Source organism: Dicentrarchus labrax, unplaced genomic scaffold, assembly GCF_905237075.1.
Source record: "Dicentrarchus labrax unplaced genomic scaffold, dlabrax2021, whole genome shotgun sequence".
Classification (NCBI taxonomy): Eukaryota; Metazoa; Chordata; class Actinopteri; family Moronidae; genus Dicentrarchus; species Dicentrarchus labrax.
The window spans coordinates 23958699-23982013 of NW_026136705.1; the positions used below are offsets into that span (position 1 = coordinate 23958699).

The 23315-nt window shown below is 38.5% G+C and overlaps 1 protein-coding gene across 2 annotated transcripts in view; it reads right to left on the reverse strand.

The window, feature by feature from the left end:
- The window catches only part of fstl4 (follistatin-like 4), a 200365-nt gene that overhangs the window by 152575 nt on the left and 24475 nt on the right, over positions 1-23315 (reverse strand). For both annotated transcript variants that reach the window (XM_051400620.1, XM_051400618.1), the window contains exon 3: positions 18668-18701. In XM_051400620.1, coding sequence (XP_051256580.1) covers positions 18668-18701 — 34 coding nt within the window. The remainder of the gene's footprint in view (positions 1-18667; positions 18702-23315) is intronic.

Below are 23315 nucleotides of genomic sequence, written 5' to 3' on the forward strand. Positions count from 1 at the left end.
CATCCAAATTTCAAACCTTAATTGAATGGGCAGAATGAATCAAATAGGCTTACATTATGTGATAACACTGAAGAAATATTAACTGAGCACCATAATATTAAGAGTTTTCTTGTACCCGCTCGGAGGGCTGGGTACCGAACTTTGTATACTTTTATGGCACTGACCGAATTGCGTAGATGCTACAAAGTATCGAAAAAATTTCTTGTCTTTCGAAAACCACTACGTTTATGAGTCCGTTCACCTCACCGTCTGCCGCGATGGTAACCGTAGCACATCATCTCCTCGCCAAAGCAGGGGCAGAGGGCATTTCAGATGGCATGGTGTTGTTTAGAAACCGACGGGTAAAAGGACTAGAGAAATGCCGAAGTCTGCCACTATTTCCCACTACCACAAATGTCTCCCACACAGCCATTCCCTTCTTCTTCTTTGGATTAAACTAAATATATTGCTGCCATACTTTTTCCGTTCATTATTTATATTTTTATACAGTCCAATACTGTACAGATATTCAGTTTTTATTTCATCATTTTAGTTCAGTTATCGAGGTTGGGTAAACTGTTTCTCCTGCTTCTCCCAGGTCTTTGAACAGCTTCCTCCTTTGAAGTGAGTCATTTCACTGTGATGTATTTTCTAAAATTGGTATCGAAAAATCGAAAAATCGTTCAGGAACCAGTATCGAGGTCAAGTTATCAGTATTGTTACCGACATTCAACATTTTTGAACAACACCCCTACCTGCACCTAGAAGGCTCTTCACTACTCTCCCATCTGAAAATAATGCAGTTCCCTTGAGGGCAGGCCCAACAGTATCAAACACAACCCTGCTGACAGTGCACATATATTTGAGATGTTCTTCAAGTTAATACTTTATCAATCCTTTCAAGAGCTAATATTTAAAGTAAGACTTAAGATAAGGTAAGGGAATACCTGCTGTTAAAAGTTTAAAATACATTATTAAAAGCCACATCATCAACGTATATGAATGCAAAGGGTATTTCTTACATCAAACGTTAGGTCCCGCAGCAGTGGCGAACACTCAACACCTCTCGCTATGTATAATGCAGTCAGGCCAGAAAGTTATTTTCTCAATGCTGGCTGGGAGATTTGTAAAGTGGTGCAGTGTACAGTTGGTAGCTCACTCATTTGCTAATGCTGGAGTCCCGTACTCTCTGGGTGAGTCATAAATTGAGTCATAAATTAGTGAGGCTACTCAACAAGGGACAAAAAACATAATATGGAGTGATGTCAGCCCTCATGACATAGTTCTGCCTTTTCCATTCTGCCAACATAGCAATGAGAGACCATAATGTTATTAATGGTGTGGAAATAATTAATGTATTAAAATATTGGGTTTTGGGGAATAGATAAAAAAAAAAAAAAACCCACAAAAAAAAAAAAAATATTTTTTTAAATTTTAAAAAAAAAATAATAAAAAAAAAAAAAAAAAAAAAATATAAAATTTTTTTTAAAAAAAATAAATTATAAAAAAAAAAAATAAAATATTAAAAAAAAAAAAAAAAATTTTTTTAAAAAAAAAAAAAAAAATTTAAGTAATTGGGTAAAAAAAAAAAAATTTTTTTTTAGAAAGAGACAAAGTAACCAAAGTAAGTGTGCATATTTGTGCCGTCTTTTCTTAGCACTTTGCCTTATTCAGCAGGTCTACAAAAGTCTTGCATCATGAGTCTTTGGTTCCTCCAACTGAGATAAACTCAAAGATGATAGAAATGAAAATGCAACAAGGAAGCACAAGCCACAGTAGAGGTGGGTGTGTTTACATTATTGCACATTAATGAGACGAGAAAATAACAGAGTGTGAGATTATAAAATATGTAACAGACACTATGTGGTCACAGTTTTCCAGCCTAATTGTTTATTCCTCAGTAGTCTGTTGACATCATTCTTTATACAGCTTGGCATATCTCTTGGGAGGTCTTAAGAGAGATTCATATATTTTTCATTAGTTCAACAGTCTCCATACATGTGCAGTCACACACATACATAAGCACACACAGAGAAACATTCACACTGACACAAGATAGTAACATTTCAGCAAAGAAAGATATTAGAAGACTGCAACCTTAAACCTATTCAGACTGGAGTAACCCTTTTTTAATAATTCTCTAAAACCTCTTTAGTAAGATGGACATCAGTTGGATCTGACCTCTGCAACCACCACTATCTGTTGATAAATGCTGAGTGCTCTGGGCATCTTTTTAACTCCATAGAACATTTAAAGCATTTATTGGCAGCCCACATGCACCTTTTTATCAGCATTTTTTTTATGATCCCTTAAAAATGTAACTGACTTTTGTTAGATGAAGCTCTTTATGTTTTAGAATGGGTGAGATAAAAGTGGTGAGAGTGTATGGTTAATAGGTAATGTAAACACGTATACAAAAGTGGGAGTTAAAAAGACAGAGAAAGAAATGTAGCTGGAAGGAGAAAAACAGGTAACAATGCCAGGCTAGAAGAGTGGATGAGACTGAGAGTCAAGCTATAGAAAACAAAGCAAAAGGTTGATTGTCTACAGTTGCTACTATGAATGCATATGCTGTCATCAAAGCCATCCTAAAATGATGGTAAACTGTGATTAAGGTCAGGGCTCTGGAACACCTACTCTGAATAATAAATGCCTATGTAATAAGGTTTTGGGTCTTGTGTGGGTACAGACCGTGAGTAGATTACTTCCATTCCTACAGCTGGCCATTATGCTATCCATTTATAATAGATGCAAATTAGATCTGCCTGTACCAAAGTACTGCTTGTCATCAAATTACTGAGGTAACATACAGGAATGAATTGCACCATTTCCAACAAAGTACCTATTACTCAAAAGCAAAATTTAGAAATGCGTAGACTTAACTTCACTGGGCTAATAATGTTTTTTTAAATGTTTGCCACAGTAACGAGGGCCAAAAAATTGAGCCAACAATTCCAAAAGTCAATTCAGTATTCTGAAGGTCAATCAGCCAGCTCAGATAGAATGGATTGTTATATGAATGTTGAAAAGTAAAGAACAAAATAATTAAGAAAGCAACAGTTAGAACTTGCATAGCATATATGTATGGGCTAATGCAATGAAAGAAAAATGTGTAAAAAACACTGTTTAACGTACAGTATGTAATTTCTGACGCTAGGAGGTCTCTCAACAGTACAAAAGACAAAGTTTAATGGCACTGTGAGTTGCTGTCATCGCAGCCAGCTCCCCCCGGTTAGGGTTCTTTTGGTGTTCATTATTCAGGAGGTTTTTACCAGGAGCTGAATTATCTGCAAAGATCTCCTCCTCACCAAAACAAACAGGCCCTGTGATAAAACTGGTAAAAACATGCAATGAAGCAGTTTCACCTAAAAATCTGTTTCTCTGATGCTGTTCAGCAGACAAAGGATGTCCCAGAGGGCCTGCCAGCTGAGCTGCTGCAAACGTTAGCTCAGCTTGTTTCTTTGATATCTTGGGATCCGAACATCCAATGACTAAATTCCTTCATCCGGTTTAAATCAAATAAAAAACGACATATACATATATAGATATAAAAAGTGTATTGTAAAAATGTACAAACGGTATATGACGCCATTAAGAGGTCAAACGTACGGTTACCTGAATACAATTACAGATTTCTCTGGGTTTGAACATTGTTCAAAATATCTGGGATAATCTATAAGTACACAATTTAACAAAATATACAACATAGGTGTAGATTTTACAGAGATTTTAACACAGAAATGTTACAGATTATTTTTATTTTTATTCTAAATATGATTCCTCTCCAAATCAACAACAGATTTTTAATGACACAGGTGCTTTGAGGAAAGGGAAAATAAGCAAAGAGCTGCTTGTAGGTGTAAGTCTGATGTTAATTTTTCTTTAATTAGTGTTATCAGAAAGCAAGGTTAGCTTGATTACTCTGATCCCCACCCTCTTTTATCCATCTGATAAATTTGTCATTTATCGCTTCCCCCTTAGAATGACAGCTGAATTATCACTTATCTCACTGAGAGACAGCTCATTCTGAGACATCAAAATAACCATGCTAGCCACAGCCAGCACTATCTGATTTCACACTATACTTGCTGCTCCTGCTTAGTATGGCAAGTAGCAATTTTATTACAGATCTCCCTCTCTCTCCGTCTCCCTCTCTTTTCACTGATGTCCTTAACCAATGACACCCTAATTCATTCACTGCCCTATTTCCGTGGGCCTAGGGTTTCGTTGCTGATGCATTTAGGGTGAAGAGCCTCTCCTCCAGGGCCCGGCCTTCGCTCAAACACCTGGGAGTCTGCCCCACTATTACGCATGCTATTTGCACAAATTGCTCCATTTGTGTTTGAATATGAAATGCATTTCCCGAATATGACTGGAGACCGCATCTATCCCCTAAGAGAGCAGTTGAGATGTGAGGGATATTTTATTCTTCAGTGAGATTTTCTCTTCATCTCCTCTTTGTCATAAAGCTGTAAGGGAAGTTTGAGGAATTTCACACAGCAGCAAAATGATATGAATGTCTCCAAAGTAAGAACGGGCATTTTTACGCACATGGCACTCCAACTTCATTAATTATTTATGATTATTAATTACGTCACAATGACATAATTGGTCAGGATCTAATGGTGAATGACATTCTAGATATTAGGCAGATAATACTATACATATTATAGTATGTAATCTAATCTAAGACAATAAAATACTTATTTAACGCTTTGATACAGAGATTCCAAGTTTATCCAGTCAAACCTTTGGAATAAAGCAGCCATACTCAGGATGAGCCCTGGGTTCCATCAAATCTGCCAGGACATTCAAATTTTATTGTAGGTAAAAGTCAAAACTCTGCATATCACACCTTGCAAACTTGTTCCATTAATGCCCAAGTTGAGCCCCTCACAGCTGGTCGCTGGACCCAGGCATAGTTTAACATGCAGGAAAGCCTGATGTGTGCAGGGGACAGGATTAGACAGATTTTCTTTCTAAATTATATTCAGGTTTGGTGAATGGCTTTGTGAGCAATTTGGAAGTGTTCGGTATGTGATGACATAATGGGAAATAGAGAAAATCAAAAGAATTGTCTGCGCCCTTGTTATTGTAACTTCAAGTCTCCGACAAGCCTCATGTAATTGAATTATGATGGACATTCAGATATCTGATGTCATACTGCATCAGTCTACAGTACCAGGCTACTCTATAAGGCTTCTATTATAAACTGTCTGGTGGACTCTATAAATCTAAATTTGGACAATAAAATTAATGCCCAGTCCGACCTAAAGGCCAAAGAGTTTTCTAGTAAACTTAAAGTCCAAACAGCATGGGCCAAAACCTGCGCCAGGAGTCTTAATCATCTGTCTTATAATGTATTTGCTCATAACAGCACTTATCAGTAAAAGCGGAAAACTCAAGGCAGACCTTTGAGACGAAATTCAACCTCTCCGGCCGATGAGAATTTTAATTATGAGGGAAAACTTAATAATATGAGGTGATTTAACAATTTGACATAATAATTAATCTTGTGATACTGACAATATATTATAAATGACCTACAACCTTCCACCTGTCTTCTATTCCATCAGAACCCATGACCTTATCGCATTAAATATGCATGAGTCTAGTCACCTTTTTGGACACCAGCGCAGGCCTTGGCTCACTATGAGAAAAAAGAACTGTAAAAGAACCCTGCTTGTTATATTTGCTATTATTGCAGGTGCTGATACTGCTCTCTCCTTCGGTAGCTGGCTGCCCGAGCCATTTTATATTTAAATTTGTTGAATAATAAATTATTCAGTGATTTAATTCCAAAGAAAGTGGCAAATATTTCTCAGAACAAGCAACCCACCTGCCTAGCCACGGGTGCCATTCCCTCACTGACTTGTTTTTAAATTACATCCACGATAGAATTCTCATTAATCTTCATGCATTTCAAAAGGCTTCAGGGATCATAACAAATCTTTAAAATAGATTCCTGTATATATGCTATGACAATGATCACACACAATCCTGCGTGTCTATGAGGTTATTTCTGGAGTCTCAGCTCTGTGGGACATGGGTATACAGTAGTTTGTTGAGATCACATTGTCTGTTACAGCAGCTGCAGTGCTTTTATGTGCTGTCTTGTCGCTGACAAAAAAGGAGTGGATGTGGACAAAGAGCCTCTGAGAAATCTCAAATTGCATACTGAATTCTAAAAGCATACCCTCAAAGGCAGAATCCTGGCAGAGCCTGCTCACTCATGCTGCCAAAACACGGACAATCGTAATTGCTTGTCATATTTAGGAAAATGATGTAGGAAATACAAATGCCATATTAAAACCTTTTTTAAAATTCTACTCAAAGCCCATTTGATTCATTTTCCTGGCAAGGTGCATTGGTGTGATCGCAGTCTGGGTTCTTTACTGACTCACTGGTTTTAATGTCGTCTAATTTTTTTCATCTAAGCCCCAAGCTTTCCGCCCCACAACAGAGTATCTCAAATTTAATTTTTGTCATTTGAAGATCGTTCTTTCAAATTGACAAATCATCCATTTCACAAACAGTGATACCTACTTTTACAAACCACTGAAAAGCACAATATGAAAATACAACTCACTGATGGACTCCAGCTTACAGATGCAAAGGGCACTATGATACACCAATAGGTGTTCCAGGAAATCTGCTATACTTTCTCTTTGCATATTGTTTTTTCGGTTGTTCTTGCAACCTATCTGCACAATATGTGCTGATAATTAAGACGTGATTAAGTGTGATCACAAGGTCCTCAGACTGATTTCATAGTTGCCCGGCCTTTCCTCTGGACTCTCCTCAAGGATATGGAGTAGACAGCCAATGTGAAAAGGAGCCAGCTATTGGGGTACGGGGGCCTGGCCCCCCTAAGAAAATGTTGGCCTAGTGTTAAAAATGCATACAAAAATCCTAATATCAAAACCCAAAATATCACGACCGTACCGAATCAAGAGATATCATCGTAGTGCTATTGGTTAAAACAACCTTGCTGAGAAGTTGAACTCTTCATCGAACTGACTGCTTCTTGTTTCATATACTCCCTGCAATATTTCAAACCAATGCACTTTCAAACGATATTGCCACTGTCGAGCTCACTGACAAACACATTGCATTTCCTGTAACTAGCCTACTTCATAATAAAATTTAACTAATGTTTCGGCAGTTACATGCTTTTATTTTAAGATGCAGCAGGAGGAAATGTTGGGTGTGTATGAGTAGTAACTTAATACTGGATTGTTCAGGGAATAAACAGTCAACTGGATGGCAGATGGCGCTTATGGAAATTTGGCACATTAAACATGGTATTTAATAAGGTCTCTGGATGCTTGTATACCCTCAGCTGCGTGAGAATCACGGCAGAGGCAGAGAAGTGAATAATACTTCTAGAAATTCTGTCCATTTTCCATTTGTATATGAAAAGCTGTTCATTGCTAATAAACATGTAGCAAAAGTTCAGTCAGAAAGACTATTCTTTTGCATACACACCTGTAGTTCATTTCTCTTTCCACCCTCCTCATAGCCCAGTCTTTGCAGATTCATCATTCATTACTTCATCAGCGTATCAGCCACAGCAGAGTCATCAGCCTCCACCATCCGTGTATGGACTCTGGGAATTTATCTTGCTGCTGCTCAGGGCATACGCCCCTTGACCTCATAAATCTCCATGTAGAGTATAAGCGAGAAAGGCTTGTTCAGACTAAATCATCACATATACCGTAAAACTTCCAATAAAAGCAGGGTCTCTAATAGACACAGGTCTCTTTTAAAAGCCTGGTGTGGCTACACATTTTGACAAATAAACGCAGGTCTCTAATAGAGGCTTTGTCTGGATTTTATAGAAATTATGTCTATGTATAAAACCTCTTAAAACCCACCAGGTCGCCAGCTTGAGCAAGTTTTAAGTCGTTTTGATCTCCTACACAAATATAAATGTTTAAATTTCTGTCAGTATGTACATAATTCACATCGTGCAGATCAGTTAGATTCTCCACAATTATCCAAAATATCAACACCAAAAGTATAACGTTGATTCATTCTGAATTACCAGTAACATGGTAAACAAGAGAGATGGAAAAAGACCTTGATCATAATCATCATGTTAGTTGTCGAATTTGCTGAACAAATCTCAAGAGAAGCAGCAGTTAGAGTTTAGTTTAGTTTTGTGCTAAAGGAATTAAAGGCCTGTCCCAAATAGAGGCCTGTCCCCAATAAAGGCAGGGGGAATTCAGTGATTTAAGCAAATAACCGCCCGGGCTATTATTAGAAGTTTTACAGTATGTTCAGTGTTTCCTCTATGTTGATTTTGGAGCGGCGGCCCGCTGCTGTTAAATTTCTGCCACCATGGTATCAGAAATGGGGCAGACACACAATGTAGTCACGGTTGCCTTTTAAATGACCCTGCCGACATAATGCACCCCCGTTGGCTGCCGCTCACATTGCAATTTAACAACAAGTAGAACTATTCAGAGGTTATTGGGGCTGTCCAGTTTAACTCCATATACTGTTGTGTTGATGTAGCTTATTGTCAAAACGTTCGCTTTCTTCCAAGTCGACTATTAAACTAACAGCTCCACCAAAAACGTCACCGCGGTGGGTCCGTTTTAATTGGACAATGTTCAGACAGGCCTGCCCCCACTGCTAAAAAAAATCCTAGAGGAAACACTGATGTTATTATAAACCATTGTGTATTCATTCACTTGTCTCTCCTGATTGAACATGAAAATAAAGATTTTGGATGAACCAAACACTTAACTGGTACAGAGAGCCAATGAGAGACTATGTATTTACAGATAAACCAGCATATTAAATGCATGGGTAACATCTAGACCGTAGACCATCATTGCACTTGGGTCACAATTAAGTCTACACTACAGACACTGAAACAGTTTTCCTGATGGTCAAAGAGGGTGAAGCCACAGACACTGCAGAGGGAATACCCAAGCAGATAGAAGCTGCAAATGTGGAGAAGACTGCACAGACAGAGCCAGAAACAGGAGCACAGGAACAAGCCAAAGAGAGTCCACACAGAGAAGCAAATGCACAGGGGACTGAGTTCAGTGACCCTGCTCAAAAGGTCAGCAAACAAATGTGATTTATGTGAGGCTGGGTATGCTGAATTGATTCACCTGTTTGAAGAGAGCAGGGCACAATAAAAAGTTGAAGCAAGAGGGAGGGTTATACGTGATTTCTGTGATTGTGGCTTAAATGCTAAATATCTTCAGTAACTTTAAACATCAAAAACAAGAAAAATAACTCTTAATACATAATATAATACCATGCAAAAATCTGTGCTTAGCCTTGCTCTGAAGGGCATGTTTCAACACACAATAACCCATCGACTGTCAGTTGCTTTACATTGCACAATAAGCCAGACAACTCGGAGAAACACAACCTTATTTTGGAAGCATTCGTTGTTGTTTTTTTACAAAATAAGGATGCACTGTTGCATGTAATGATCACTAAATCAGGTGACTGTAGAAAGCCAACTGTGAACCAGCTACTGCATATAAAGTGCATATAAATGCAGAGTGAACAGTTTATTTGTAGTTACTCTTGCAATTCCCTTGAACAATCAATCTTTCATTTACTTTCTGCCTGGTAGCAACCATCTCCTCAGATGACCTGTTGGCAAAAAACAGTCAACTACATGGTGTCCAAGATGACATGCAGTCCAATAATGTGTTAAAAACAACCCCCAAAAGACTAATACACAAGTAAATACCACTTTATCTCTAAAGGCAAGTGTAAATTGGGTACTTCAGCTTCAAGTCTGATCCATCAGGGCGGGCACTGGGAACCTTTGTATGTTTTATAATTGTTAACTGTCTCTGATCCAATTTGAGATTCTAGGACAGAGGGCCATTTCTTCTGCTTGCCTTAGTTGTTGACAATAATGTCCCTGTCTGGCAGCAATGATAGCAGTTTATGCCACCTTTAAACAGGGATCAGATCAATTATTTTGGGGTAGTTAGAATTGGACACAATGTTAGTTTGCATGCCCTTACCACTGTTTTTCCCCTAAAATGACAACTCGCCTGAACCAGTCTGGAGCAACAAAAGAATCCAACTACATTAGGAACAAATCAGAAACCCTTGAACAGCTTTTACTCATCAACAAATATTTTTGAGGATAAACATAAGAACGGCATCAATGATACCTGAGATATATGAAAGCATTTAAGAGTGAATGTGTTTACTGAGTCACAGAAATGTGACCTGACAGCGGCTTATTAATATTCCCACTTCCCTGAGGGTATGCAAATACACCTTGTCCTCTGCAAAGTGCTACGGAAGACCGTGCTGGTTGAGATCCAAATCACAATAACTTATCCTCAAACTCCAGCAGGCACATACGTACTGTATATAAATGTGAGTGTGTGGTTGTGTGTGCAGCCCAATGTGTTTGTATAAGTGCGTGTGTGTTGGAGGTGGGGAAGAGGGCAGCAGCAGAGAGACGGAGCGACAAGAAAAGAAAGGGCTGAGCGTAGAGGCATATAATCTGAATTCAAAAGCAATCATTTTTGTTCTCAGCTCATAAAGCCGTCTGCTGTTGATGGGTAAGGCAGTAAAAATCAGGGGGATGAAGGTAAAGAATGGATCTGAAGGGTTTGCAGTGATGCTTGCACTAAGTAGCAGCAGCTGGTATCACCCAGAACTTGACCGCCAGTGAGTTACATGTAAAGCATAGAGCAGAATTACAGACAATAAAAGTAATTAGATTACACAAAATAGTAACAGCAATTTGGTTCTTTCCCATAAAGGAAAAGCTCTTAATAATCAAACAAAAATAAATATTTGATTTAACAGAGATGTTGAACACAAGTGCAATTTTTAGTACTCAAAAGATTAGTTAACTGATAAACAGAAAATAAAATCAGTTGGACAAAACAAGCACTTGAGGATGAGGATGTCACCTTGGCCTGTAGGAAAACCTATTTTGCACATTTTCTGTCTCAATTAATTAAATAAATAATTGTAAATGAAAATAATCATTAGTTTCAGCACACATGAGATTAAAGGGTAACTTCTGTATTTTTCAACCTGGAACAATATGAGCCGATCAGTAGCAAAAAGCAGCACTTTTAATGGACGTATTATGACAGATTGTCCACAAGGATTATGTTGTAGCCTGTTTAGCAGATGCAGGCTGCAGTGCACTCACTTAATACTGGACCAAATTCAAAAATTGTTGTCCCCATTAGTCACTTTGACACAATAATTGAAAAATACCTGAAGTTACCCTGTAAGAACTTGGCAGGACCAGCTGCTGGCAGTATAGGCAAAAGCTTGGGGCGCCAAGGCACTGAAGGGGCGCACAAACACTGAAAGAGGGACAGAGAAAGAAAAACCAACACTATTCTTTATCACAACACCATACCACTAATTAATTTAGAAAGGCTGTAAATATATCACCAGAGGTTAAAGATAGAAAAGTGTAAAAAGTGGGTCAGAGTTTTTAGTGAAAAATCAACCTGTGGAACATGTGCCATCTTTTTTGTTCTCTCTCTTTCGGAGGTATGCAAATAGCTGTCACATTAGCTGTGTTTTCCTGTGCCAAATAGGAAAGCATTATAATGCAGTGATATATCTCAAGCTCATTAAAGATCAAAGAAAGCGGTGAAGATGCCCCAATCCCCCTAAATAAAAATCTACCATCCAGAAGAATCTGGTATGTCTTTCTCCATATAACCTCTGCCTAGTTTTTGGTCTGTGTATCTGCACTCCAGCATGTGTGTTTTGTGTCCGTGCACCCACTGGTGCAGCTTGCCCCAGTCAGACTAAAGTGTTATTCAGAGTGCCACTGTCAGTCCCCCTTAGTCCCTGGAGAGGCTGTGTGCCCTCCTTAAGCCCTTCAGCAGTATCTGCAGGCACGCTCAACATGGAGCTCACAATGCTGCTACAATCCCCTTTGTCTTTGACTTTCAGACTTTTTGGCAAAAATGAGCGTGAAACTTTGGCTGCCTGGGGGAAATGAGCCATAATTCCTGGCCCGATCAAATTTAGGTTCATGATGATGCGAAAATTGTAAGATTTATGGTCCAAATCATAACTTTACTTGAAGATATTCTAATTTTGTAACCACGTCTATAAAAAGGTGGGTCTGATTTTAGCAAAGCCTGTTTCATTTTACTATTTTGATTAAGTCCTCAATGAACTTTTCGCTTGGTAATCTTTATTGCTCTACAGTTTAATGAAATCACATTTCACAGAGATTTACGATGTGACTGAGATGGTGACTTACAATTTTCAGCTGTGAAAATTTTTTCTTTTTGCACATTCTAATTATGCAGGATGTCTTACATATGAGAGCTCCCTAAACTGGTTGTGATTCGAGACCTTGTGTGTATGAAGTGTGAATTTACAGTAGAGAACTTGCATAAGCACAAAGCTCTTCGATACAGCATGTTCAAATTGATTAAGAATCTCAAAGAGGGAGGAAAAACATGTGCAAATGAGGAGATTAAGGATAAAAACATTTAGACCTACAGTAGAGTTAAGTATTTTAATTGCATCACATTCTAGCACTGTTCTTTTAATAAATGTTGCCTCTGTAAATGAAAGATCCATGATGGGTGGGTTTTGTTGCTCACCTAATTTAATTAATTTCCTTCTCAACCTTGAATACAGTTAGATGTGATAACATTCCACCTTCTCTATGCAGTATACTGTATCATCAAGGAATCAAGGACATTTATTCTCCATTGTCTCCAAAGTATTGTATAAGGAAATGTTAAGCCCCTTTACACACATAGAAAAAGATTATTACATTTATAGAATAACCTAGAAAATAAAACAATATATACAATTATTTATACATACCCAGGAAATCAATCTGCAGTGCATGTTTTGGATTTACGTCTGAGGGAATGTAAACAGCAGCACCAAGATAGTTCTGATAATATGGTTTCAGCTTTACATAAAATGTTCCACATTTAAGGAAACAGTGTCCCATCCACTTTCCCTGATTTGAGCACAGCATTCATGTAAACACAGAGTCCGCCTCCTCTCATCTTGCACTCTGAAAAGATGTGGGCACAACAGTCTGACTTCCCGTTGTTTGGTCAGCCCATTTTGTCCGTACCAGACATTAGCCAGGAGCAGCTTAAAGTCCAAGCTTGGCCTGCATGGCTCCTATCTGTCTCTCTTTCCTCTCCTCCTGAGGTAACAGCACCCGCCCATGGTGGGCTGGTCCGGCGGATGTGGCTGGGTGGATCAAAGTCTGCTGCTCTTTAATCCAAACCCCACACTTTCTTTACCAATGATTATAGGCTATTACTGTCATACATGTTTCTCAATAAAGCCAAAAATAGATAGAGAAAATAGAGACATTTTAAGGATCCAGCCAAACAGGCACAGCATTATTGGCACAGATGTTGCCACAGTCAGAATCTCCTGGTCCAGTTGATTTGAACAATTTTAGTCCTTAAAAATAAATTGCATGCATTGTGGATCACTAATGTAAATGATGATCACTGATGCTACAAGTTTGAATGTCTGCATATTAATATAATAAATATTAACACATACAGTGCCAGAAGAAGTTTAATGAAATCTTTTAAAACTTCCAAAACTAAAGAGGCAGAACAGCAGTCACAAAGTAAAGTAGACTTTCTAGAGGTATTGTTAGTTGGAACAGCTTATAATATCACTGTCTTAGACCACGTTACTGTACATTCAGTGACAAGAGTTAGTGGGTTAGACTAGACTAAACTGAAACTGGCCTCCCCCCCCCAATAGGATACACAATTTTCATTGTTCACATGTTGCTGTTGTATTTTCCAAATAATAGTGGGTATCTATCCATTATTACCTAATTAAGAACTATATCTTATTACGAAATATTATGCTATTTTGTCCAAGAATTCATCACTCATCTGGACAGTATATTATACAAAGCTGGGACTATTCATTCATATTTTGCACAGCACTGAAACTATTTATTCTCTTGTTAAATCTATCTTATGCACCCTCAACCCCACTATTCTCCCTCCCTCCTATACTTCTTCCAGACCAGACATCAGGAAGCAGACTGTAAAGGCATAAGCAATTTATTGGCAAGATATTGTTTGTCATTGTAACCACACAGTTAAAGCAGCTTTGATTCTGTGGTTGGTCAAGAACAATACAGATGCTGCATACAGTAGGTGGGTAAGTTGTAGGTGTAAAATCAAAATACAATTGTTCCAGGTTAACGTCCCCAAAGACACTTCTGGAAGTCATGTGAATCTCAAATATTAAAATAAATATTACTGATTAATGGGACTGAAATAAGGTTAGCTTACTATCCCACCTGTTTTTATTTCCTCGTCTTTCATCATCTGGTAATATTTTTCTCTCACCTCAAAGTAGAGATGCCACAACCGTCTGTTGATTTCAGTTAGCATTATAAAGCTATATGTACTCTGATATTGTCTTGTATTGACAGTGAAGCAGACAGGTCAAATATGTAAAAGTCAATATGGCAATAGGACACAGCATTCTAAACAAAAGACAAGTAAAACAACTTTGATTGAGTGAGCCAGAAGATGGCTTTCGAGATGACTTACAAGCGAACATATTTTTCTCTCCCAATCCCTGTCCCATCCCCCCGCACACACCTTATTCCTGCTTCTCTCAGCTTCCTCCACTATCTTCTGTACTTGCCTTTCCTCCTCCCAGCTTCCTCCCCAGTCATTTGCTGCTTATTAGAGAGTCTCTCTGTCAACCTTGTCCCATCTAATTCTCACCCAATTACAATCTAAATGAACCACAGGACTGCTTAACTTGCTTTGCCTCTTCCCATTGTTTAATTTGTGACGGTAACAAACTCTGATTAGGCCTCTGCAAAGGTTCATAAATTAAGCACTCAAGGCCGAATTAGTCACCATTTCCTGGCAAGATAAATGGGCAATATTAAATTTTTCCATATGGATCCCACTGACAACAATAACACACTGTGAACAGAAGAAAACTCAATGACAAAGACTGCATATTTTCCGCACTCTGACATTTTGACCAGGGATGGCTGTGCATCACCAGCCAGTTAAATGTCACTTACAGAAAATTTCTGTCTGAGCTAGCTTAAAACCTGCATATGCAATGTTTGCAGTTAAGCAATTTTCACAACTAGCATCTGCGTTCCAGAGGTAAAACTGGGCCAATTTGATTAATGTCATTGTCTCAACATGAGGTGCATTGACGCCACAATAAAAGGTTTTCCAAAGACAGAGAGAATGAGTGAAAATAAGCAGAAAAAAAGTGACTTGAGGTACAGCAAAACACAAAGACATAACATAGGAAGAAAGAGAAAGCGGAAAAGATAAAAAGTAGTGTAATAATGAAAAATCCAAAGTGGGAGAAGCAACCAGCCAATGGCAGGGAAAACAGGCAATACCAAACAGATACACTGATCATCATCCAAGGAAAAGGAGAGCAAAAAAAAAAAAGAAAATGAAATGCAATTGCCTGATTTTGATAGTGGATCTAGTTTAGCATACAAACAGGCAGCAGATAATTAGTCTCAAGAGGTAAATCAGCACACACTAAGTGGGAAAAAAAAGCTCACAATATTAAAAGTGCCTGTACTCAGATGACAGGGCAGACACATAACAGGTTTAACTGTCTGGTGGATATTCTCATCCTTCCCTCACTTTATGATACATCACTTTTATCTCTGGTATATGGCATAATATATATTTAAAATGCATCAATTATTAAAACCGTGAAGTAGCTTCAAACAAGCAATGCAAACAACATATTTAAATCCAACTCAATATGCCCTATATACTACGGAATCCAATACACGCAGAAGGTGCCATCAGTCATATGGCTCCCAGCTCCACAAAACATTTAACTATTTAACTATGCATGTACTAAGAAAGGGCGTCAGTGCTTAGCATAATACTTCTATGACAACATGAACAGCGCCACTATGAGAGTATTACAGGCTGATCACCTCACCAATTCCTGTAAAACACCAATATAAAGCAACAGCCTACTACAGTCAAAAGACAACATTGTGATATGTTAACAGTTGACTGCCGGTTGGTAAAACATGCTCAGGTTATGTGACAAGAGGGACCTCAGACTGAAGCAATTAGTGTGATACAGCACTACATTTTGCTGATTTCCCAATATTTTTTATCAATAATAGTACATTCTGTCAGCTGCTGCAGCTCAGCCTTTCACTGAGCAATACACCTTATCTTGGTACTGATGCTGTCACCCAGACATATACAAAAAGAGGAAAACACAAATATGTTCATACACATTTGTAAAGCACATTGAGCTTACACTGTATGAAATGTGCTTGTACCATACACGTCATTAACACAGTCACACACACTGCTGATGTAAAGAAACAATTGAGTGAAGTAGGGATTGGGATGGAGACCTGGTTCTAAGGACCTGGTTCCAAATTTCCCTAAAACCCTAAAATTAATAAGGTTCAAGCTTATTGACACTTTGATCGTCTGTTGTTTCCAGCTTCTGGTTACCCACAAGCCCACCTTTCTAAAAGGGGAAGGCTCGGCTGAAAACACAGATGCAGTTAGGCTGTGGGTGGAGGAAGGATCAAATCCTTTACTGAAGAAAAAGTACGAATACCACAGTTTCAAAGTACTCCACTGCCAGTACAGTGGGGGTACAACAGAAGACTAATATAAAAGACGTGTCTTATTTTCTCTATTGTATATTTACCATTGCTCTATTTCTACTGCTTTAATAAAGCAAAAGTATTTCTTCTCCGATTACTTGAGTAATTGATGCAATAATAAATAGAATACTCAATTACTCGGATCATTAAGCAGTCTCAAAAATTTTATCAGTATCAATAAAAATAAACTATTCCCATCCCTAGACCTTAACAGAGAAAAAACGTTGCTAGTTTGAATACCCTGTGTGGTACTGGAAAAGTCTAGATGGTGATAGAAAGTAAGATGCTCTCCTCCCTTGAAGGCAATCAAGGGGCCCTAGAGAAAGGCACCTAAGCCCCAATTATTGTTCAATGGTCATCAGTACATGAATGGTTGTACAGGGCGGTTTCCACAGAGACCAACTCTCATATTCACAGCACAGGAAAAAACCCACACGCTCAGGGGGAGAACCAAAAAATGAAGCACAGAAAGAACCCGGTCGACCCCGGGCATTGCAACTGTGCATAAATCAAGAACAAAATACTTTGTCAGTTGGACCTTAAGCTCTGGAGACAAATGTTAAAATTACATGGGCCCAGTGTTTGTAAATCCAAAGCCATGACCCTCAATCAATTCTTTTCCTCTTCTGGTGTTCCCATCAGCCTCTGTGGCGGCATGCTGAATACTTTTTCTGCCAACACATGTTTATGCTATTGTACAGGAAAAGTGTCTGCACATTAACTGAGCTAGTACAAAATGCTTGCAGCACAGAGAGGTGGTATTCTTTTGCATTTTACTCCTGGTGCAGTGCTATCTTTCCTTATCATCAGCCTACTCCATCAATACTGGTTTCGATTTCTTTCTAAATGTACATATAGTATGTCAGCAATCAACATCTATATGGACAAGTACAGTAAGTACAGTTTGTGAGTATAATGAAAATGCCCATCACAGAATTGTCTAAAGGGATTTTCCATCAGGATATGTGTTACTGCAGCAGAATTGTAAGAAGCAGGTAAAGTAAATACACATAGCGAGAAAAGCAATTATCACTCAGAAAGCTACATTTCTGCACATAGTATGTATTAAAAAGAAATCAACTAACACACATCCAGAGGTAAAAAAAAACGAAAAAAAAAAAAAAACACATGCTGCAGGTGTTGAATAATAAACCAAAGAAATCCTCAGGGTCATGTTTAGGTCGAAAAGAAGCAGGCACAGAGAACACTGCACTGCAAGCAGTGAAACAGCGCCTTACTGTAGAGATGAAGACAACACATTATAATGGGCCTAATGCGCACAGAGGAAGTCACTTGTCAAATAGGAAGCAGTCAGCCCTGGAAATATTGCTGTTACAGTATCTTACACACAACCCACTCAATCTCACTGCCATGCACTACAATACAGCAAAATATACAGAACAGCTAGCCAAGAAAAACTTATGTGAATGCTTAAGCCATACACAAATGTATTTACAAATATAAAATATATAAAGTGGACTGAACAGCTGAGTAATTATTCATCTGGTAAATCTTTTCAACTTATAGAAGGGTTGTCACTTAGAATGAGAGATTTTAGATGCTTCCACTTCTTGTTTATTGAGTTTGGGGAGGATGGCAGGACATAGTGAAAAAAAACCCCACTATTTTCTCTAGATGCTGTCAAATGCAGCTGAATAAATAAACTGATGCCTGCCAGTCCCACAACTGGTTGGTAGATTATATCTTGGCATCCACTGACAACTTAGATGATTTAAAAATTAAAATCTGAAATGCTTTCAAACACTTTTCCTCTGAGGACTGTAGAGTAATAAATGGGATGCAGTAACAAGTGGTATTTTTCAGATTGTGACAGTTATACCCATCATCAGAGGTCTTCTCCATAAAAGGGCTGCATGGTCCGTTTTATGGGAGCCATTTAGATTTGAATTACGTCCCAGCAGCATTTCCCAGCAATCAGAAAACCAAAGTGTGTGCCAGAATAACAGCAAAAGAAAAAAGGTTTTGTCATGGAGCACAATATGGCATATTTTGAAAAATGCTGTTTGGTTTGAACACAGTAAGTGTACTCACATTGATCGATGTTCCCGTCTGCTTTCCCCTTCTCCTGCAAACAGAGAGCACACACAAAAGTGGTTATTACAGGCTTGGAGGAGTGAGACAAAAACAGCCCTTTCTGCAGCTTTTCGCGCACCATTCGTTACTTCGCCTTTTCCTCTTTTCTGGGTTCAGAGAAAGACGATGACAGAAAACAAAGGTGAACAGACGGAAAGAGAATGACAAAGAAAAGAGAGACAAGAGGCAGTGAGAGAGAATATATGGTGGATGACAGCAGAGAAACAGGCGGTAAAGGTAATTACGCTTTTTGCCAACAGGCTGCTAGATGGCAGGGCTTGACTGAATGTTTATTGGATATCAATCAATTGATACCACATGGCGTTTATTTGTTTCCAACATGGCTGCTATGAATGTCACTCTCATGGTTTTACAAATATCATGTTACTAGTGTACCGTAACTGGTACAATAGGTACACTGTGGTACACTGCCATATGTTAAATGAATATGCCAGGATATCAAACAATTGATACCACATGGCCAAACTCTGATTTATTTGTCAGTCTTAACTGTATGTATGTCATATGTTTGTTTAACACAGTTTTAGTTGTACTGACCTAACAGTATTATTATTGATTGGCACTGAAGTTCATGGTGAATGTGCAAACTTATGCATTGATCATAAAGCGAGGTAATTTTTACAAAAAATAGAATTGTCTGCAGTGACGGGGGAGAAAAAAAAAAAAGAGGAAAAAATTTTCCACACAACTAAATGTTACTAGTGTTATTTCATTATGTGGCAGAAAACAAGGTAAATGGAGTTTTAGAAAGAAACACAGGTAATAAAAGTGACATCATGATGTCTTGCAGTGTGAATTATTAATAATGATGTGAATGGAAAAATGTTTGGTTTGCGAAAGCTTTGAATGGTTGGACCCAACAGCTGTGTAGTGTAATTCGCTGCAACTCACTGGACATCAACTTTAATTATTGTTGTTGCTTTCAGTAAGAGTCCAGCCGACCTGAGTTGGTGTGTGTGTGTGTGTGTGTGTGTGTGTGTGTGTGTGTGTGTGTGTGTGTGTGTGTGTGTGTGTAAATTGTGCACATTTTGGCATGCATTGTGTGCTGGTTAGCTACTGATCACCTGTGCTTGTTACAGCACTGAGAATGTCGCTCTGCATAAATGCATCTAAACTTGAGATTCAATTTAGTGTACAATGGCAGAATAAAGGATCGACATGCTGTTTAAAAATAGAACAGAAGCAGGTCTTCCAATGCAACATCGCTTCTAAAGAAGCCAATATGTGGCGGCAACTGAAGTGTTGTGACATTTTGCATTCATGTCCCTCAGTGTAGATGTCAACGGTAATGAGGCTCAGTGATAAAACACGCGTGTGTCTGCAAGGCCCTCTTGACTTCCCAGGAGACTGAGCGCCTCACGAAAAACACAGCAGTTTTAGTGCATCCTGTCACTGCCTCCTTCTTTTTCTCTACATCTCTATCCCTCTCTTTCTGCCATCTGTCCATCTTAATTGCAGACGTGCTTCCTCATGATAGCAGGATAAAATTGAGTGTGCTCATCAGCACCGCCTTCCATCATCTCTAGTGCCGCTGTTTGATCAATTGATTAGAGAATCAAACCAAGCATAGAGGTGAAAGAAAGGCTGTGTGCCTCTTTCTAAAAATACTTTACCATGACTCTCCAGGGTTCTTTTTGTCACTTTCCTTTCCTTACACATCTAACTTAGGGGGATTTTCATGGCATAAAATAATAGGTTAGTAATAACTGAAGGCAACTGCTGAAATGTCACTTGAGGCAAAGTAGATTCACACACAGCTGATTAGGAGGCAGTTTGTATTTTTCTCTTTTAATGCAACACTTGCATTCTCACTTTCAGTGGGTGGAGAAATGTAACTAACTACACAAATTCCATTTGAGCAAATAGGGCTAACCCACTGGGTTTCAAACATTTTCTCTACCTAATTTCAACTTTGTGATAGAGGCTGATTAGATGGGTGTATTTTTACATACAGAATAACTGCCCAGTGCAGCTCTGATTATGCGATTATGAGAATAGTAGGGATGCTGAAAGCTATGTACAATAGGGGAGGACAGGAGACTCTTCTAACCTCTTCAGGTTGCTTTTGTTTGACTTATTCTCCCTTTCTTTCCACACTCATGACATAGTAACTATGTGTCTCTTGGTATGCCATATTATTATTTTCAAGACAGATTAGGCAACTCAAAAATGCCATCAATTGGCAGTATTTTAACAGTCCAGAGGGTTAAAGGAGATTTAACTACCTCAACCTTAGAGCAGCAAGTAATATGCACTGAAGGGAAAATGTGCCAGGCATGTATTTAATATGTGAGAGATATTGCAAGACTGAGTATTATTACAGTTATGCCATGGCCACCTACCACAGGAATACAAGGCAGGGTGTATTAAAAATGCGGTCCTGTTTTCAAAGTTTGTTGTTGGTTTTACTCACGGTTAGGTTTGTATCTGGTAGCAGCAGTACTGTTGCTATGGTTATAAACCTCGATTTGCACATCTACTATGGCTTCACATACTAAAGAAGCAGTCATGGTACTGTGAGCTGAATTAAAATAAAAACATCCTCCAAATGTCATGATAGTGTAGTGTTATTGATGTCACAGTCTGCTTCAAGTTTGCCTATTTTATTAGGTTTTGTGGTTTCAACAGAGTTTAAGTGTACAAACTCAATAAGATTGGTATAACCTCTCAAAAAAAAAGTAGCACAAACAAATCTCTGAAAGCTACGTGCCTCCATCTTGGATGCCATTTAAACACCCACACAAAACAAGAATCTGACACCGGTGCCACAGACTTACATTTTGTGGGAATGCAATTTGAACAGCAGGACAATTCAAGTCAAACTGTGTCTTACGAAGTATGGTTGAATATGCCTTTTTGTCTCTCTCTTATACGCAGTGCTATGCAGGCACTCTTGATTCAAGGACCCATATGTTTATATGTGCCCACTTAGTCCCTCTCCATCTCTCTCTGGCTCCTAATTCCAGTCAACAAAACTCTCTAGAATTAACTACCTGCATGCTAACACAATGTTGCAATTTCAATATTGTTACGCAGCAGCTTCGGTTATTGTCTGATATGTGAAGTATATTGATACCTTGACCTTTTTTAAGATACTGCCCGATTAGGACGAAGAGGCAGCCAGAGGGGGAGCAGGAAGGAAAGCTAAATCCGTCGGTGTCTGTGTTTTCACAAGAGTTCTTCTATCTACATTCAATAGTTATTCCCTCATGTCTATTGCTTAGAAAAAAAAGGGACCTGCTTTATCTAAAAGTAATTCATCAGTGCACCAACAAGCTTCTTAAAAAGGAGCTAAATGAAGAGGAGCCAAAAGAAAAAAAGCATTGGCAATGTAAGTGGTAATACCTTCACAGGCATAACTTTGATGAATCCTAAAATAGAACTTAAGCCTAACAAATTCCATCTTTTTGCCCTGCTTCATTAGCTGGAGTGGTTTCATGTTTCCAGTGATGCTCACTGGCACGATCTGTCCTCTAAACATTTTCATTTATTCAAAATGTTCCCTAGCTTCTAGAGACAAAGTAATAAACACTGCTTCACAACTTTTATACTTTTTAATACACTACCAGATATAGCACTTGTTAATTAATGAGCTAAATCATCTCCCGTGCAACCAAAACCACTTTCACAAATAACTTCCAAAACTATGAACAATAAATACTTTCTGAAAATGCTAGGCTAAATGTAACAGGGTTCAACATTGTTTTTCTTACTTGCCCCAAACTTGATCAGAAATCTACTTGCCCTAGGTTAACCCTTACTTGCCTCTATACGCTCATTACTTGACTACATAAATATAATAAATTATTACATCCAGCAGAGGGCGCGCCACTATGAGCTTGACCTATGGCATGCCCATTGACCCGTCAGTAAACTACACTAGTAATGTTATGTTGTTTACTACAAAAACACTAGTGAGCAAAGCCATCCACAGCAAGCAATTGCAACACCTAAGCAAAGTGCTTCTGTCGACTTTGTTCTAAGTAACTGTTCAACTCTAAAACGAAAATAAATCTGTGGACTAACCTGCTAACACTAGCTTGCCACCCAAGTGAGGCAGCGGAGAGGATGGACCACAGACGACCGGGGCAACGTCAAGTGTACAACCTCGTCTGACTGCTACTATCCGGCACGCTCAGCTTCAGCAGGCCCCTTGCCAGAAGCTTGTAAAAATGCCATCACCGATAAGATAGTAAGATTTATATGCTATAGATTTATATGGATATGTGGATATGCAGGCTATTGGTGTTATAAGAACGAATGTATAGTCTTTACCGTGTGGGGTCACTGTTGTACTCTGTGCTTTTAGATTATTTATTTGAAGTTATTCAAACAAATTGCAAATCATTTCAAATTAGTTCGAACTTGATTTTTGGAACAAGTGACAGCCTTACAGCATGCTCATACAATATTCAGTGGATACAGTGTTTGTTATTGATGATTAAAAAATAATTCTACCTAAACTATTAGACAAATCAGTAGTTGTCAACTCCTCTTTTATAGTTCAGAACAACAACACTGACCTTCAAGGGCAAATAATAATCCTAATGTCTAGACTTGGATGCAATATGCGAAGGACAAAATC